Source organism: Microtus oregoni, unplaced genomic scaffold (genome assembly GCF_018167655.1).
Source record: "Microtus oregoni isolate MIOR12 unplaced genomic scaffold, Mior012 000000F_ref0000247, whole genome shotgun sequence".
In the NCBI taxonomy this organism is placed as follows: domain Eukaryota; kingdom Metazoa; phylum Chordata; class Mammalia; order Rodentia; family Cricetidae; genus Microtus; species Microtus oregoni.
The window spans coordinates 6,810,917-6,829,550 of record NW_024543059.1 but is presented as its reverse complement, the minus strand read 5'-3'; the positions used below and the strand labels follow the sequence as shown (position 1 = coordinate 6,829,550).

The 18,634-nt window shown below is 42.5% G+C and overlaps 1 protein-coding gene across 9 annotated transcripts in view; it reads right to left on the bottom strand.

Moving 5' to 3' along the window:
• Positions 1-1,765: 1,765 nt before the first annotated feature.
• Sytl2 (synaptotagmin like 2) overlaps positions 1,766-18,634 on the bottom strand; it is a 96,836-nt gene continuing 79,967 nt past the window's right edge. For 6 of the 9 annotated variants that reach the window (XM_041640126.1, XM_041640191.1, XM_041640419.1 and 3 more), the window contains 9 exons: positions 18,119-18,213; positions 15,280-15,399; positions 13,867-14,036; positions 10,262-10,364; positions 8,315-8,485; positions 6,133-6,211; positions 4,506-4,605; positions 3,844-4,049; positions 1,766-2,753 (listed from right to left, as the gene is read on the bottom strand). In XM_041640126.1, the coding sequence (XP_041496060.1) occupies positions 2,608-2,753; positions 3,844-4,049; positions 4,506-4,605; positions 6,133-6,211; positions 8,315-8,485; positions 10,262-10,364; positions 13,867-14,036; positions 15,280-15,399; positions 18,119-18,213 (1,190 nt within the window). In that variant the 3' untranslated portion in view covers positions 1,766-2,607. The remainder of the gene's footprint in view (positions 2,754-3,843; positions 4,050-4,505; positions 4,606-6,132; positions 6,212-8,314; positions 8,486-10,261; positions 10,365-13,866; positions 14,037-15,279; positions 15,400-18,118; positions 18,214-18,634) is intronic. The other 3 variants (XM_041640548.1, XM_041640267.1, XM_041640348.1) reach the window with 1 other exon arrangement.

Genomic DNA, 18,634 nt, shown 5'->3' with positions numbered 1-18,634 from the left:
ACTCTTTACACAATTAATATCTGCTCTGGAAGCAGACTATCACCTCTAACTGGACACGTGACTAAATAAGTGCTAGAAATATTTTCTTTTATTTATTTATTTATTTATTAAAGATTTCTGTCTCTTCCCCACCACCGCCTTCCATTTCCCTCCCCCTGCCCCAATCAAGTCCACCTCCCTCGTCAGCCCAAAGAGCAATCAGGGTTCCCTGACCTGTGGGGAGTCCAAGGACCACCCACCTCCATATTTTCTAACAGGAGCTCTCTGTCGACACAATAATCCCAATCATGCCGAATCAAAGCAAGACGAATTAAAAGATATGCAGGTTTATATAGGACTCCTGCGCTCTCTGATGCCTCCCCCCCATGGGAACCGGGAAGCCACCAGGGGGAAAGAGGGGAGACCACAAGTCGACTTTCTGGGGAGCAGTTTAACTAGACTGGGGGAGTAGTTCTGACCTCCTCTGGGGAGGAGTCAGGTTTGGCGGGCTACCTTGACCCTCTTTCCGGAGGTGGCGAGGTGCAAGGGGCACGGGGCGGGGCCTCCAAAGACGGAGGCCAGAGACAGGGATTTACAATAAGTAGTAAACACATATTTAAATTCTAGTGCAACACTCAAGAAAACTGAAAAAAAAAATCCTTGATGTAGTCAGCAAGCATTCGCAACACATCTCCAGATTAAGTCAGGACAGTCTTGGCCTAGAAGTCACAAAGGCACAAAATGAAACAAAACCATCGTGCTGCGTTTCCTTGTGGAGAATGGGAGGTTCCATTGCTCACACTGGTATCTTGGAGGTAAGGAATGTGGGGGTGGGAGGAGGCAGGTAGTCCTGGCTGGAGTTGGAGGAGCACAGCTGATTTGCTTAGAGCTTCAGAGATGAATGGATGCAGGGAGGCAATTGCCTTGGGACTGTGGCACCAGCCAGAGCAGGGCTTGCAATGACGCAGCGTCCCAGAGCAACCTCGGTGCAGAGCAACTGGATGGCTCAGTTAACACATCATTCCCTTCCTCAGCATCCGAGAGTACCGCTAATCACCTCCAGGACAGACCCGGCGAAAAAGGGGAAGGAATCTTTACATTAGTGCTCACTAGTAGATTCGAGGCTACAGTGTTCGTTTGAGGAAAGAGGCAAATAATCTTTTAGGCTTTTATTCGTGTGAGAGAGAGTTGTTTGGTTTTGGTTTGCTATTGTTGTTGTTGTTGTTGTTGTTGTTGTTGTTGTTATAATACCAGTCTCACCCTGTAGCCCAGGCTAGCCTCAACCTTAAAGCAATTCTCCTGCCTCAGTCTATTAAATGGGGCATGACAGGCAGGAGCCATGTGCTTTCTTTCGTGGTTTTGATGATATCTATGATGAGGCATCTTTATAAGATTCCATGCTCACTCATTGACCAGACTTCCGTAAATCCACGTTAAATCAGGGCTTGTTTTGAGAAATGAAAACTAGTGGCGTCTTAAGCTGGAGTAATGTTTCATGCATCAGAATGGCCCAAAGAAATCTTTGGGGGGGGGGGATTAGGAAGAAATATTAACTTATCGTCAATAATAAATGCTGACTTACTTGCAAGTCTTCAACAAGTCTTGTTAAAATAAAAATTCTGCTTTTCATAATAACCAGAGCTGCTCGTTTAGATGAAACAATGCCTAGAGCTGTATTATAAGGACTATAGAGAAATTAGCCACATTAAAGAATTTATATTTTAAGATTCCCTATACGAAGCATTTTTAATATAAGAAATCAGGCTAAACTGTGAGTACCATTTAAATCATGATAATTTATTCTAAGGGTTTTTACAAAATACCTTATGAAAATAATACATAGGAAGTACCATAAAATTGACAATTTATATTCTAATTAAAATTTGTAGTAAAGCATATCCATGACTACCTTGATGCTGTTTCTGTATCGTAAAATTATAAGAAAAACAATCAATTATACACAATATTTTAGCATACTGTTATAAAATACATACTTGCCATCCCTTAGAAATTAAGTCAAAATAAGCCACGAGCTGGATTCCATGTGCGACCAGTAGGTGGCACCAAAGTCCAATTGAGATTGAGAAGGGGGCGGGGTTTCTCCGGGCAGATTTATGAGCAGGAAAGTGAGTCTTACTGCTCTGAAATGGAATTCAATGCCTTATTAGAGGTTTCCAAGTAAATAGTTGTCTGATTATGAAGTTCTTTGTCATCACTGCTGTTCTTCCTCTCTCCACTCCATCCCGGGAGTATCTTTCTGTCGCTTTGCCGATAATCTTCCTATTTGTATGCCCAGCAAGCATTTTAATAACCGAATTGCAGGCCTGAACTGCCGCACAAGATTGGGGCGTGGAACCTTTAAGGGTGGCTTTTTCTTTGGTGCGGAAGCAAACGTTTAATTTTCCTGGCTCGTTCCATTACGTTCTTGAACGTTGCTTCACACGTCTCGTTGGGCAGAGGTCCTGTCCGCTGTTAGCCGTGCAAACAAAGAAATGCATGCAGGCTGACTTGGGTTTGCATAGTAATCGTTAGTGATAAGGGGGGGAGGAGATCTGTCCACAGAGTCAGAACGCTCAAGCTCAGATCCACCTGGGATCTGATTCTGACGGCGGAATCGGCTGAGTAGGGTCATTTGGAAATCTTGGCAATCAGAAGCATCCTGAGGGGCAGCGTAGCTTCAACCCAAGTGTTGGGAGAATTTGCCATCTTCTCCCAGAGAGCAACTTCCTCGGAAGTAGAATCCATCCAGTCCACTTCAGTCCCGTAGCTTTTTCCTGCAAGAAAGTTTTCCATTTGCAATCGTTTCCCACTGTGGGCAGGGGAGAAAGGGAGTTTGTCATCCCCCAATTCTAACCACCGTGGAGAAGGAAGAGTTGGCACACACCTGCAGAACAGATCTAAGGTGTAAGAAAGAACATTTTACTACCCGAGTAGCTTCACTATCTCAGTTCCTCATGGTTCCCAGATGGTTGCTCTTCACAGAAACGTGGAGGCTGCATGGTAACTTTCTTAGGAGTCAGGAGGACTGTATTGGTTAGAGACAACACTAGAAAGCTGGACCTCAACCTTCCTCATGCTGGGACCCTTTAATACAGTTCTCATGGTATGGTGACCCCACCATAAAATTATTCCATTGCTACTTCATAACTGTAATTTTGCTACTGCTATAATCATAACAATTAATGTCTGGTATGCAACCCCTGTGAAAGGGGTCACAGCCCACAGGTTGAGAACCAATGTGATAGATGAGTACCTGGGAATACTGGCTAATTTTTTTTTTTTTGCTTGAAAGACTCAATTTTATTACTTGCCTCTGTAATTAGCTGTTATTTATTTATTGTTATTATTTGGGGATATCGGTTCCCTTGGGACTATTACTAACTGCCCCATGGAACTGTTAAAAGGAGTAAGTATAATAATGTAGATAAATCATTTACTACAGCAACGAGATGGTAGTCGCTATCATTGTTCAAAGCAGACTCTTAGCCATGTTGTTTGTGGGAAGATAGAATTTCCCTAGTTTGCTCAAACATCTTCTTGAATGTTGCATCATAATCTTATCATTGTTTAGCTCTCTTGAGCCGTGCAACCAAATAAATGCATGCAGACTGACCTGGCCATGCTGCAGAGTGCTCTTTAGTGGCACCGGGCAGGGATATTTGGTCACGAAGTAGGAACTTCCAAGCTCAGATTTTGGAACTTACCAGTAGTATCTTGAGCTCCACAGGACTTCCCTGGACTCGGCTGGTCCTCTTGATCCAGAGCCCTTACAACCCCAGTGGTCTCTCTCAATCAACTGGTTCAGTTACCCTGAGGACTTTCGCATTCTGGCTCATAGAGATGTAAACTTGTCACAACTGTTACCTGTTCCGAAGCCGATCCGGAGACCCCCCAGAAACTGGTTGGTTAGTTTATAGTGGTCCCAGACTGTGAGTTCAACACAGGCTTCCATCAGATCTTCAGGCCTGAACCCGTCGTACACCATGGTGTGATTGAAGATGGGGTTGGTGGTCTTTCCTACGGCTCTAGTCTTCTGTCGACTTTTTCTACTGGTGTCTGGAAGGATGGTACTATAAAAAGAGAAGGTAATGTTAGGGCATTGTGGTTCAGAGAGTGAGCATTTATGTTGTCCCAGCACGACTGTCAGGTGGGCCATGAGAGAGAAAAGTATGGAAACAAGAGAAATCTACCCTTGTTCGCTGAGGACACAAGTTGTGTGACATCCAGATTAAAATTTTACTAAGCTATTTTGTACTAAGAATTCCCCTCAGCAGCAGATGTACCCCAGAAGACTTTGCACAATATGAGTTTAAAACATCTAGCGTCATCTGCAGACATGATCTCTCGGGCTTGATCTTAAAACCGAATAAAGCCTTGGGAGTCGATGCTGTAGACTCTAAGACTTTGATATACCTACTAATCTATGGCAGATGAGTGTTAGCCTCGCTGACACAGAGAATTGATACCAGCCTGCAAAGACAAGACTGCAGGAGAACTTAAGAAATTCGAGTCATGAATGTTCTTACCATTTAACAAAAGAATTTAGGTGGCTCCCCCTCAGCAGTGGCAAATCAAGGCATTCCTTCACCCAGATGTGGACTTCTCCAGTTGTAGGAGGCTTTTTGCCTGCAATTGAACAAGAAAAACAAAATGTCTTGCTATTTCTTTTCAGAAAAGATATTGCCTTGCCTATGGAATACCACAAGGCAACAAGCTAATGCATGCTGGTATTAAGTTGACTAGAGTTTATAGACATTCAACCATATGCTTCTGGGCCTGACTGTCCTGAGGTCAGACAGGTCTATGAAAACAGGAGCTACTGGCAACCAATTGGTGCTCAGAGAGGGAGAGTCACTCTCGTTCAAGGATGTGGCTCTGGTTTGTTGGCCACATTCTGGAGGTTCAAAGGCCACACAGTCAAGCTATGTGGACAGAGAAGGATCTAGGAGGAGTTGGGAGGGAGGTGAATGTAATTCAAATACACTGTGTCATATTCTCTAAGAACTAATAGAGCGAGAGAAACAGTTCTGGAGAGAGGAAACATTCATGCTGCTTCCAAGTTCAGAGCACTTGCTATTCTCCTAGGGTTCCAGTTGTTTCGGCAACATCAGACCTCAGGGGTGTGGGTCATCTGTTCAGAGTTAGACTCCAAACATCTTGAGACGGTGTGCAGCCCTTCCAACACCGTTGCCAGTGCAGATCTGAGTGGAACGTGACCAAACTAGATGCTGGCTGAAATATAGCCCTTTCCCCCGTCCTGTTAAAAATCCTAACATATGTAGTACAGGCTGTCTTTTTCCATGCCTGCACCAGCCATTGCCCCTTAGTAGCCTCATGGCTTGGTTATTGAGCATAAGAGTCTGCAGCTCCTGACTCCAACGACAACATTCCTACAGCTTCTTGAAGACAGTCTGCCTGGGAAATGAGTTGTTGGCTGGGTCTGACATCATCCTACCAGCTTTTCAGGCTTGTTGAACTGGCTAGAGACCTAAGGTCCTGGTGACTAGGCTGCAATCAGTAATCAAGACAGGAAGCGTTATCTCCTCGTGAAACTAAGAAGGGAAGTCCAAGCATGGAGTTCTGATTTCTTAGGGACATTCTATGAACCCTTTTAGTTCCCACCTGGGAAAATAACACTTGAGTCTCCTTCTTATCACCACACTGTCCAGAGGCCCAAATTCACGTGGTACAAACATGAACGTTTCCCAGAGAACAAGGGGAAGGCAAAACAAGGACTATACACAGGGCTGGAAAAGACAGGACAGAGAATTTCCTTGTAGAAATGGAAAGTGAATTTGTATTTCTTACGCTCTGGGGTGGAGGAAGGAGAGGCTGCTATTTAAAGGGCACAGTGCTGTTTAAAGAGGAAAAAGTCCTGGGACTCTGCTGTACAGTAATGTAAGTATAGTTCATATTACCAGTCTGTAGACTTCAGTGGTTAAGATGCTAAGGATTACATATTTTTTAACATAAGAGAAATAAGGAGGTTTTTCTCGTTTCAAACCATGATTGACTCCTTAGGTCTATACAGCTATCAACTTAATATGTCTGCTCAGGAATTCATCTTCAAAAATGTAACAGAGCTCAAGTCATTTCTAGAAGGCAAAGCACTAAGCAGAGGGATTGGATCTGAAGACTAAGTCATTTCCATACCTGGATTTGGCTCTGGAACATATTGGAGAGCTAGCTTCATTTCCCCTCTGTTTTCTGTCTCAAGGGCAACTGGTGCTGTCTGAAAAATAAAGGAATGTTAGCAGGTGTAAGAAACAGATCCTTTTTTCTCTCCGGTTAGTGAACACGCTGTTACAGGACCGTGTCTGTCCCATGTCTGGGAAAATGGATCACTTGTCTGCTCTGAATTCTGTATTTCCTCTGCTTATTCTACACAGTTATTTTTATAAGTAAGGAAAATTGTTACCTATCTTTGAAGACCTTGCAACAAACTCATGAAACATTCCATGAACTCTGCTCTAGTGTGATTTTCTTCTGTTCTCATAAAGCATTCTGCCCCCAAAGCAGCTTGGGGAGGAGGGTCTTTATTTTATTTTACAGGTTTCAGTACATCATGGAGGGAAGTCAAGGCAGGAACTTCCGTACAGTGGGAACTTGAACTAGAAACCATGGATGTATGCTCCCTAACCTTTATTCTTAACTGGACACAGACCTAGAGTAGCTCAGGAAGAAGAGCCCTCAACTCAAGAATGGCTTTGAATGGATTTTTCAATGTCCAAGTCTGTGAGGGGTTTTCCTGATTGATGGTTGGTGTAGGAGGGCCCACCCATCATGGATGGTACCATCTGTAGGAAGGTGGCCCCAGGCTTCCTAATCAAGGTCCAGGAAGAGTAGGCCAGAAAGTAAGCAACTTTTCTCCATGGCTTCTGCTTCAAGTTCCTGCAGGAAGCTCAAGTGAACCTCAGAGAGATGAGAGAAAACTACACTAACACTCACTATAATAAAATTGCCAAAAGTCAAAGACAAAAAAAAGACTAAAATCTGAACGAAAAAGCAAAGACATCACCTTCTAAAGAGTTAAAAGAAAAAAATAGATAAATATCCAACTTTGCGATGTAAATTACATAGGTCAGAACACAATGGAATGGCATTTTAAAAGTACCCACAGAGATCAATTTCAGTCTCGCAACTGAACAAAAATATCCTTCAAAAAGAAATGTGAAGGGGATGTCATAAAGCAGAAAAAAAGCTAGAAAGGCTTCGACTTGCCAGTCAATAACCAAGAAAACTGAAAGTAACAGAAGTCCCTGGCACAAAACAGAACTCTAGATACAGGAAGGGGTCTGTGGTCATCCCTCCCTGAACGTGTCTACTCTTGTCTGATCTCAGAAACTAATCAGAGTTGGGTCTTATGAGGCCTTGGGTGGAAGACACAGTGAAAGGGTCAGGAGAAACAGGAAGTAAACATTGTCAAACCTAAGTGAATGTTTCTGCACTTAAGAGTTATAATGTGGAAATTTAAATACAAAGATAATTAAAATATGACTAAAGATATCAGAACCTGAATCAGTGGAGTAAAAGACTTTTGATTCTTGTCACTGGTCTGGATGTGACAGAAACCCTAATATCTATTAGACACATCTTTGTTCCTGTGCTGGGGATCAGTCACAGGGCCTTGTGTAGGATAGGCAAGTGCTGTACCCATGAGTTGCATCTCCAACCCTACAGTAGGCATTTTAAATTCAAGGGTAAATATTGTTAATGAAAAATATGGCTTCTGTATTAATGGAGAGAAAAATATATGATACTTGATTAATCCTTACAAAAGCAATCATAGAAAAAAATAACATAAATATTAAGACATTAGATTTCTATTTTATCATATTAATAATTATATTAACTACAAATACATTAAATAATGAAGTTGGAAGGCATATTGGAAGTTGGATATGGTAGAGCATGATCATAATGGTGATAATTAGGGTCTAAACTGGAAGGACCATGAGTTTGAGGCTACCTGAGGCTAAAGAGCAAGTTCCAGGAAAAGCTGGGCTGTATAATAAGACCCTATCTCTAAACAAGACACCTTCTTTTCAAGGGACAGTCTGATCATATGCTAGGCTAAAAGTCTGTCTCAGATCTCAAAGGATTGGAGCATTTAAATGACCTTGAAGACTGGCATCAAATATTTCATTGAATGACTTAAGTTCTCCACATAGTTTTTGAAAACTCTTTCTTTACTAAATGTACAAAGAAAATTCAATCCTCACTGCAAATGACCCCGAGCTCCACATTGGCACTGTGAAGTGAATGCCACCAGGCTCTTCCCTGTAGACCAGGTCCCAAACCGACCCACAGCACAAAGAAGGAAACCTGGACCCACCTTCCTCTTGAGAGGGTACCACTTCAGCTGCTTGTTCTGTTTGCTGTCCCAGTCCCACGTTTCCAAGTCAAGTTCCACCTCCCCCAGGAAGCTGTTGCGCTTAAACGTATCCCGATGCCAGACGGACAGGTTCAGCTTCTGCGTCTTTAAAACTTGCCTTTCAACTTTATACTGCAGGGGAGAAGAGAACATTAAAATGATGACTAGCATTGCCTTGTGCCAAAGTTATGGCACAGAGAGAAGTCATCTGTGGGGATCCAGATTTCTCCTCTGTTTGGTTTCAGGTCTCAAAAGCTTACAAAGGCCATTTTACTCCATGTGTCTGATTTCAAAGAGCTACAACTCCATCTTTCACAAAAGCGGATGCGTTCCTCTCCGCTGGAAAAGGCGAACCGCAGCTCAAATATCATAGCTAGAAATAGCTTTCTAAAAACAGAAGTCGATTATTCAGCCTTGCTGGATGCCTTTCCACTTGATACAGCATAAATCAGGTTCATTCTAAAAATGCAGCCACATCGAATCTACTTCGGTTTTTCTAGCTAAGGACAAGGACTGCGTTTTTTTTCCTTTTGTTATTTTGAGATAGAGTCTCACTCAGCCAAGGCTGTCCAGAACTTCCTAACTGATCATAACCTTACATTCCTCTTCACTTCCTTCAAAGTACTTAGGTTAGAGGTGTGCACCACCACGCCCTGCTCGGCTTCATTATTTAAAACAGTTTCAGGGTCATAGAGAAATCACACACAAAGTACAGTCCCATATACCATCTGCCCGACAAACACACGTCCCCTGTTATCAGACAAAAAAATAAAAAGTTCTTTTTTCTTAAAAAAGTAAATTTGTTTTTTTTTCCCAACCTCACATGGCTAAGTAGAAAGGGTTTAGTGACCTAACATGTTTTCATCTCAAATTAAGTCAACCCTTGATTATATATAATCATGGGAGGAATAAATAGTACTTCCAATCTATAAATAATCTCCACTTGACTTTGTGACATATTCCTTGAAGGACCACTTTGGTTATATCAGGCCTACCATTCCCTGAATTCACCATGAAAGTGAGCCGGCTTTTGCTGAGTATAGGGTTGAAGCAGCTAACCCAGAATATCCAGGGGTCCTGGGACATGTCACAGTCAAATATAATTACAAGCTTGTTGCCTGGATCCACAGATGGCTAATTCAGCCGTGGATGATGGGCAGCGTCACTTAACTGCTTCTTCCCCTCTTCCTGGAGGATTACCAAATACCATAGTTTTCAAAAACGGAGAATGAACATGTCTCTTGTTGTCAACTTTAGATGATTTGTTAATTGTGATAGATATCACAGGTAGGGAGACAAAGAATGTAGGTACTCCAAACACTGTGCTGCAAATCAGTCTGTGTCAAATGTCTAATATGAGACAATACCTCATTTAATGTCTGTCTAGTCTGTGATTCCCAAAGGGGATAGATAAGTATCAGTAGTTCCCCTTTGCAAATACAAGATTACCATTAGCCTCATTTCTCAGATCTGAGGTGCAGTGCTGTTATTTGCCCAAAGATACACGGTCTATATACATCACAGGATTAGTCCTTGCCCTCATGGACCTAAACATTTAGTGTCAAGGTACTGAGTGTTGGGATAGCCTATCATAAGCAAGGTTACAGAGTCAGTGGACATCAGAGGAATTCTGGTAGCTAAGGAAGAAGTGATGAAGAGTAGCTTCAGATACAGTTAAGGAAGGGTTGGGAGGAAGACTATTCAGCCCGAAGAATAAGAAACTGTGGGACTGTGAGAAGATACATTTCTCCTGAATTATCAAACAGAACACACGTGATTGGAACAAAGATTGTGAAAGCTGAGGCAGGAGTGCTGACTTTTGCAAGACAGACACCATCCAGGCAGACATGGCTATTTCGATACCCAGAACCCCCGAAACTTTATCTGTGGTTTAGAGTTTAGAAATACCCGCAATATCTCGTTGTACACAGGATTCAAGCTCTTCTTCACAACGAGGGTTTTCTTCTTGCCCATTTTGCCTTTGTCTGGTAACAGATAGGTCTTTACGTATCTAAAAGAGAAAAGTGGATAGACACGAAAGTCAGGAGAGAAGAGTGGTAGTCTTCATGCCTGCTTTTTAAAGCACATTGAAACTGGCAGCAGGACTATCTCCGAACACTGATAAACGTGGAAAGAAAGGAATTGTTGTCCACGCCTTTGTATTTTTAAGTGTTTAAATGGATTAAGAAAATTTAGAAGAATGGATTGTTCAACGTTATTTTAAGATTTTTTTAAAAGAAAATTTCCTTTTTATCTTTTTAAGTCCAGCGTCTTAGTGTAGCTCAAGCTGGCCTCAAACTCACGATTCTCACGTATCCATCTGTTAAGTGCTTGGCTGCTAGGTGTGAGCCGCCACACCTGCTCCTCATTATTTCCACTGACTTTTCTGGTGTTTGATGTGTGAGGGGAAGCCAGCCACAGACTTCTAACATAGTGCTTAATTCTTTTTGTTTTGTTTCCTGTTGTGAAAAGGCTTTGGTGCTTGTGGAATTTGTATGCTACTGCTTTTTTTTTTTAAAAAAAATAACAGTTTTGTTATTATCTTATGAACAAATTGATATTAACACATATCTGCTTGGTTCGTATTTGGTACAAAATCAATGAAGGATGACAATGAAGCTCTTCTGGGTTTTTTGTTTGTTTAAGTAAGTAAAAAAAAAAAAAAGGAGGTCCAGGGAAATTGTTCAGTGGGCGGTAGAGGGGGACTTGGTGCATAAATCCGATGACCTGACTTTGGCTCCCCAGAACCTACACAGAAGCTGGATAGGGTACTGTGCACTGTGCTCCCAGAACTCTACAGTGTGGTGAAAGGAAGAGGTAGGGGAATCCCCTGGGAGTTCATGGCCACGTTCCCTGGTATATATGGAGCAGCAGAGACAACAAAAGGAACCCTGTCTCAAAGCAAAGCAGAAGGAGAGAACTGGCCTAGTGACTAGGGTTACCTTCTGCCCACCACATATATGCCACCCCACTAGTATCCCCACACTCAGATACACATCATTAACACACATCAATATACAGCACCCCTCCACAGATACACGTGCACAAGCACACGCAGATACTCAATTAAATAAAAAAAACAAATAAAAAAATGAGAGGACAGGGTGGAGAGAGGGTTAACCAAAAATAGGGATGTACAGAAAGTCTAAAGGATATGCAAAGCCTTATGGGTATCTGTTACTTTGTAAAATTATGAAAAAGAAAGAACTTTTGAGGGAGTTTTAATGACGGTATCCTGTATGAGCTTATAATACCACCCCCTGGAAGCCACAAGTTATTAAGAGAAAATCTCACTGCTAACGGAAATTGTATGAACTGCTGGTCAGAAAGATCCAGAGCCGCCCCTCTGAATAATATACGCTACTATCATTGTTCTTGGTTGTCCGCTAGAACCATATGCGAAGACCCAGCTGACTAAACACACCACACACTTTGGTGGCAGGACATAGAGGAATCAAGCTGACGCTGGCCTGGAAATCTACTTTGCTGGCTAGCTTTCGCAGCGTGGGAAGGTGCTATATTAGCCACCAGGAGAGAAAGCTAATCTGCTGTCTTATGAGTAGCGTACTCTGCGTGCTACAATACTGATGTGCCAGGCACGTATGCCCACTGCAGCAATGGCAACCAAGATGTCACAGGTGTCACCAACCACTTTCTGCTGGGTATGGAGGTCTGTTCCCACAGGACACAGTTCATGCCTGGGCACTATAAACTTGGTCAAAAGCCCATGAGAGAAGTCATGGGGGAACCTATTATTGTTATTTTGCTAAATGAACAAGTTATCAAATATTTGTGTTTCTAACCATAGACCAGTGCTGCCCGCAGCCTTGGTCAGAGAAGCTTCTTTTAGTCACAGGCAGTGGTTAGTGCAGAAACTCGTAACTGGTCCAAATGCTGAGAACAGGTGACTTCTGAGTGCTCAGCCCTAAATGGGCCATGTCAATTAATCTCTTCGGCCCCGAGCTCGGGGAACATGGCGGGAAAGGGGCAGAAAGAATATGAGCTAGAGAATGAAGATGAGCCTGTGAAATGGGAGTCCTCTCAGGGAGCCACAGCAGCTGTGGGCTTCTGCACTAGATGGAGACCAAGAACATTCAACAATGTATGGGGGAAGGAATACAAGAGGCCCTACCCCAGCTGCAGTAATTTTTTTCAGGTGGATAGCCACTGGTGAATTATCCACGATCCAGTAAATAACCCCACATTCATAAACATGCAAGCAACCCTAATTAAACCTTTGTAGGTTTGTTTTGTTTTGTTTTTTTTTTTTTAGATATACTCAAAAGTGAAAGGGTTTTGTTGGGATAAAGGAAAGTTCCAGGGGGAGTGGGAAAAGAAAAAGAGAAGGGGAGGGGAGAAGAAGACAAAAAAATATTATGTGAAATTGTCAAAGAATAAAGAAAAATTATTTTTAAAAAGAAATGGCTCGGCGGTTAAGAGCGTTTGTGTTCTTACAGCAGATCTGGATTGGTTCCCAGGACCATGTGGCCACCCCACAACCATTTTTAACTTTAGTTTGAGTGGATCAGATGCCCTCTTCTGGCCTCTGCAGACAACAGACACTCATTTGGATCAGACATACACATGCAAGCCAAACACTCAGAAACATAAAGTAAAAACAAACTTAAAAAAGATATATATTATATATACATACATATATGTATGTGTGTGTAAACACCTTCTAACTTTTAGTGAGTTGTATTTGGAATGATTGTGATTATCTACTCTAATTTTTAATAAAATAGTTCATTGCTTTTAAAATAAAATAAAATAAAAAAACCTCATATTGACCCAGAAAAATGGTCACAAATCAGACTTCTTCAAAGGCTATGAGAAAAATGTAGCAACTAACTCCCAAATAAACTAACATGCAACCATACACCTGACTTAAAAGGTGAATTAACAGTTCTTCATAAAGTTCTTATGCAAGACTTAACTTCATTTATTGCTCATTTGCCTTGAGTCGGGGATCTCCCTATCCAGCAGAAGCTTGCGTCCAATTCGCCATCCTCCTGCTTCAACCTCCTGAGTGCTGGGATTATAGATGTGCACCGCCACACCTGGCTATGTAGGACACAGTCTACGGAAACTGCCTTAGTATTTCACAACAGTTAATGTTATGAAATCTGTTCCCTGTGCCTCCAATCTTAGGAAAGGTTTGGAAGTCAGTTAGAAGGAGCAGGGATCTGGTTTTATTCCGGATTTTGCCGCTTTCTAAATCCATGTTTATGGGCTGCTTATCTCTAATTCTTGTCTCTTTATCTGGAAAACGAATAAGCAGGGCAAGATGACCCCCTTACCAGCCCCCCAAAGTGTTTGGTGCTTCTGTGTTTTTTTTATAATTTAATGTTTGGCATATGGATCTATAAAGCCAGTGCAGTCATACCCCCCAACCCAACTTTCCAAACACGCCTTTAAACACGGAGCCCACCCAGACCCGCCCTTTGATTGCTTTGACTCCTTGAGTCCCAGCAGATTAACTGAGAACCAAGAGAAAATGGGTGGGCACTTACGGGTCTGAGCGCTGTTTCTTAGCATCAGCTGCTGCTAAGTCCTTACACTGGGCCACAAAAACATGCAGCTCTCTCAGGGACTCCACGTAGTCGACGGCGAACTGAACACTTCCTTTTACTTCGAGGTTGCCGAAGTCTCCGCTGTAAACGCTCATCACACTGCCACTCACCTGGGTGCACCAGAAACAGGCGGTGTTTGCCTGCGGCTCACTCCCGACACCCCCGAGCAAGAATCCCAGACACAGTCTTTGCTTGGCATCGCTTCTCTAACTCGCACACGAAAGCAATTAATTTAACGTGGCACAAGATAATACCAACACAGATAACTGGATATGATATGACTACGATTTATCTTGTTCCTAAATGGCAGGCGATAGCGCAACGCGAAAGTCTTTTAGATGCTAGTGCATCTCAAAACAGGGCGGGTTCATGCTAGGTGGCATTCGCTGTCGGCCATGCTTAGTGTCTAAAGGGATGTGACGGGAAGGGATGTGAGAGATTACGGCCCCAAATCGCAGCGGTATGTCCTTTAAGACTCCATGGCACGAGAAAGGACTTTTGCCATGTTTCTCATCCTCCGAATCTAGGAAACCGCTTGCTGAGCCATGCATTTTTAGAGGTCAAGCAGGGTAGACTATATATGAAGGGAATTTAAAGCCTTCCCAAGGGCATACACAGATTACCAGAAAGAAAAAAATCAATATAAACAGCTTTTTAAGGGCTTCAGAAATACAAGGCTAGTAAGAATTTAAGCACAGTGTCGTTTTTCTAGTGTACGTGCTAAGCTATATAAACGTGTATGGATGGTAGAAAATTATTTAAATGTGTGTATGGTAATGCCATTTCATGTGTATATGTCCATGCGTGCAATACATGCACACAGAGCTACCTCAAGTTATGGGGAAAGTTCCATATGATCACATTCGCTTTAATCAGAGATGAACAACTGTGCTTCGGGAAAGCCCCATTTAAGACCCTCTTCTGGATCCTTCCAGAAGGCAAAGAATTACGATCCCATTCCTCATCTGTCTCAATCTAAGTTTCGATAGGTTTGTTTAAATGGTGTACAATTCTACGCCTGTAAGCGGTGTGTGAAGCCACGCCTGAGACGAACAGAATCTTTAAAGCTACCCCATTTGTTGTTTCACAGAAAAACTGAGCGGTTTATCTTGTTGCCAATTTAGAATTTTAAAGCATATCAAAAAATTTTCCTTTAATTTATAATGTACATGAAACCCCTTATTTTGTGAGAAAAGGAAGATATAGCTAGCCAGAAGCGATTAACAAATGATAAAAAAAAAATAACTTTTTGAGTTTTAGAGCTAAGACAGGCAGCCACTTTACAGCGAGCTGGGGCACAAGAGCAAGGTTTAGAGCAGCAGGGAGGTCAAGATAGAGCCGTCATTTACATACAGAGGACAAGGACGTCATGCCAGAGGAGCTGCTAAGATTGGTTAATGAGCTCGGGCTCTTCTTGTATCTCCTGAGCTGGTAACTGCTCTCGGATGCAGTATCTGTTTCTCTGTCATCACTCTACAAAACATCACATCACAAACACAGGGTTTCAGTCCAGAACGAGGCAAGGTCAGCGTGTTCGAAGTTCGGAATGAGTCAGCATTAGAAGTATGTTCAGGCAAGGATGGTGTCTTGTTACACACTGGTGTCTGACATTGCCAAAAGGCGGTGGACGCAAGGGGTCATTGCTGGGGACTCAGGATGGAGTGGTCCACGGTGGACCTCACCTAAGGGGGGGCAGTGCCTGGCTAAGAGAATGATGCAGTGATCTTTCTGCCAGAGGGTGACCCTTAGGAGCTACAGAAACAGCACCACTGTGGACTTTCTTGTCCCTCTTAATACACGCACATTTCCTAGAGGATATATGTATATATCATAAAATAAAACATCTGTGAAATCCTACCAAAGCACTAAGATCCATGCTTAATTCTTTCCATCTTTCCATTGTTATTATTGTTGCTTTATCGTTCTTAAAAATCAAATTTTTACTTAAGACACAATTAAACTAGGAATAATAAAAACTAGTCTGACCTATTTTAATGAAAGTATATATATATATAAACATCCCTTTTGTGACCCTATTGTTGTACTTAACGTTTTGTTGCTTTTGGAAAGTATGTTAAATTAGCCATTCGCCAGATTTCCACATATTTCTTTAAAAGTTAGAAAGCAATGGGATACTTATTTTAAATATGTCCCAACATTTATCTGGGACAAGGAGGAAAAACAACAATGACAAATTCGACTGTGTTTATTCTTAAAGTTTGCTAGATGTTTTCTCATAAAGTTCATTATTCATGAGAATTTCATTTGGGAACTGCAGGATCTGCGGAGCAGTGCAGCGGCTCCTGGGTTATGAAGAGTAGTTAGTTCATGCCAGCATATTCCAGCACCATGCAATTACACATCGACCTCACGAATACCAGTTATAATGCAGATTAATGAAGGAGTCAAAGAAAGAAGTTAATGCCTTACACAGAAAAAAAACAATCTTGTCTCATGAATTTCTAAAACTCCGTACCTTTTAAATATATTTGATGTTATAATCCCTTCCCCTCTCTTAGGATGCCCTACCTAGCGCATCAGATTTTTTGTAGTTATTGGGAGGAGATGTTGCCCTGAATCAGCATTTTTCACATAGCCGGCACTCAACAAAAGTTACTAAGTTTCAAAGGGCCAGCTGGCAAAAGGGCAAGGGCTGGTTTCATCTCTGAATTCTTTAATGTCCAGATTAAGCCGGCCTGCTTTGAAAGGTAAAGTGATACAGTTTAATTCCAGCATCTCTGGTATACAAATCCAATCTGCCTGCTAAGGGCTGAGACATCAGGTTACAACTGAAGGAGAAATTAAAAAAAAAATGATACAATTCACCTCTCAAATTATGTTTCACTCTTATAATCCCCCTACCCCACCCCTGTTACAAGGCCTGAGCAGATCTCCAAAGGTCTAAGACCACAGAAGTCATGTGGTGTTTATGCTGGCTAGCTTCCAGACAATGGTTTAACTACTGCCTCCCATGAGTAATTTTTCTTTTCAAACTGTAGTGTGGGGCTCTTAAACACCGGCAAGGACCAAATATTTGCAGGTGCGATTCACCCAAAGTCCCCAGTGAACAGAAGACACACAGGGCAGAAGCAGGGTGGTGTTTACATCTCCCCCAGACTTCTGCTCACATCTTACCTTCTAAGAACTTTGGCTTGAGCATAAAGCTTCTCGCTTCTCCTTCAGAAACCAGAGCAGAACCTGGAATCGCAGGTGCTAGCTTTTACTGCCTGCTCGCTGTGTTCCAGGACCACGTTTTATGTTTTCTCTGCATTAGCTCAATCTGCCTGAAGAACTTCATAGAGTAGACGCTCAAAAAAACCAGTCTCACTGAAACCAAAGAATTTGCCTGTTCCTGGTAATAATACCACAGTTTTGCTTCATAGCTAGAATTGGAAATATCTTACCACAGACCACAGGCTCCCAATCATGTGGCAGCAAGAAGTTGGAACCATACTAAGTCAAAAGACCTCAGGCAAAGTCTGAGGTCTGCCTGGTGGTGGGAACTGGGAACTGGGAACTGGGCACTGGGAAAGGAACGGGAGTATTAAGTACATACTCTGGACTTGATGAATTGTAGAGCATAGCCATACTCCTGCACGGTGTGGCGGAGTGGTTGCCCACATGAGAGTCAGATATGGACTCTAGCCCACAATCTGTCTGTGTGATGATGCTTTAACTCCAGAGACTTTGCTTTTTCACCTGTAATATCGGGGACAATGGCAATGCCTACGTCCCGCGGTCATTGGAGATTTAGATGAAATAAGAAGTGTAAAGTTCATGGAACCCAGTAGATCCTCTTGAAAGTTTGTATCATTATTACCTTATTACTCTAACAAGGGCTTTGGAAGTAGTCATAATTAATTTGCATTAATTATGCGTAATTAATTTATGCCACACACTTCCCCCACCAGAGTTCTTATTTTGTACCTACTCTGAAACAAAAGTAACACATCCCCAAATCTATGCAATCTGGTTTCAGTGGCCAAAATAACCTCTGTCTGAGGGAAATGAGACATGCCTTGCCCTCTTCCTGGATCAACAACAACACTGCTTCCATTGACTTGGGAGGCAGGGACCAGCCCCACTGACCTCTTTGGTCTAGGCTACAGCTGAGTGCAGACAGCCCAAGGGTGGGCAGAGAGAAACCACTTACTGGGCTCCATTTTCTCAAAGGTGCAAAACATGAACTTGCCTCATCTTGAAGAAACGCTGGAACAGACTTGCTCATCCTTTTGAGTTTGTCAGGGTGGGAAAACTGATTGTCAGGCGGGGAAGGCGCTGTGGAAACTGAAGAGCAGCATTTCAAGTTCAGAATTGGTCACAACCACCAGGCATCAGGCACAAGATGGAAATACACTTTGCTTTCGTTTACAAACGCTGTTTTGTATGAAGGTTAAAGGTGCAATCGTTTGCATGCATAGAGTCATGGGTTAAGTGGCATGCGGTTTGTATAAGTCACATTCAGAGAGAACTACAAGGGAGCTGAACCAAATACCAAAGGAAAACTAACTAGGAAAAAAAATCCCACTAATTCTTACTCAACTCCTGTTGGTCTTGAATTATATTGTTTACCAGACGTGGTGGCTCAGGCCTATAACCCCAGCAACAGGAGAGGCTGAGGCCAGTGGACTGCTGTAGGCTTCATGTATCGTAGGCTACATAGTGAGTTCCAGGCCACTCTTCGGTGCAAAATGAAAAAGACCACAGT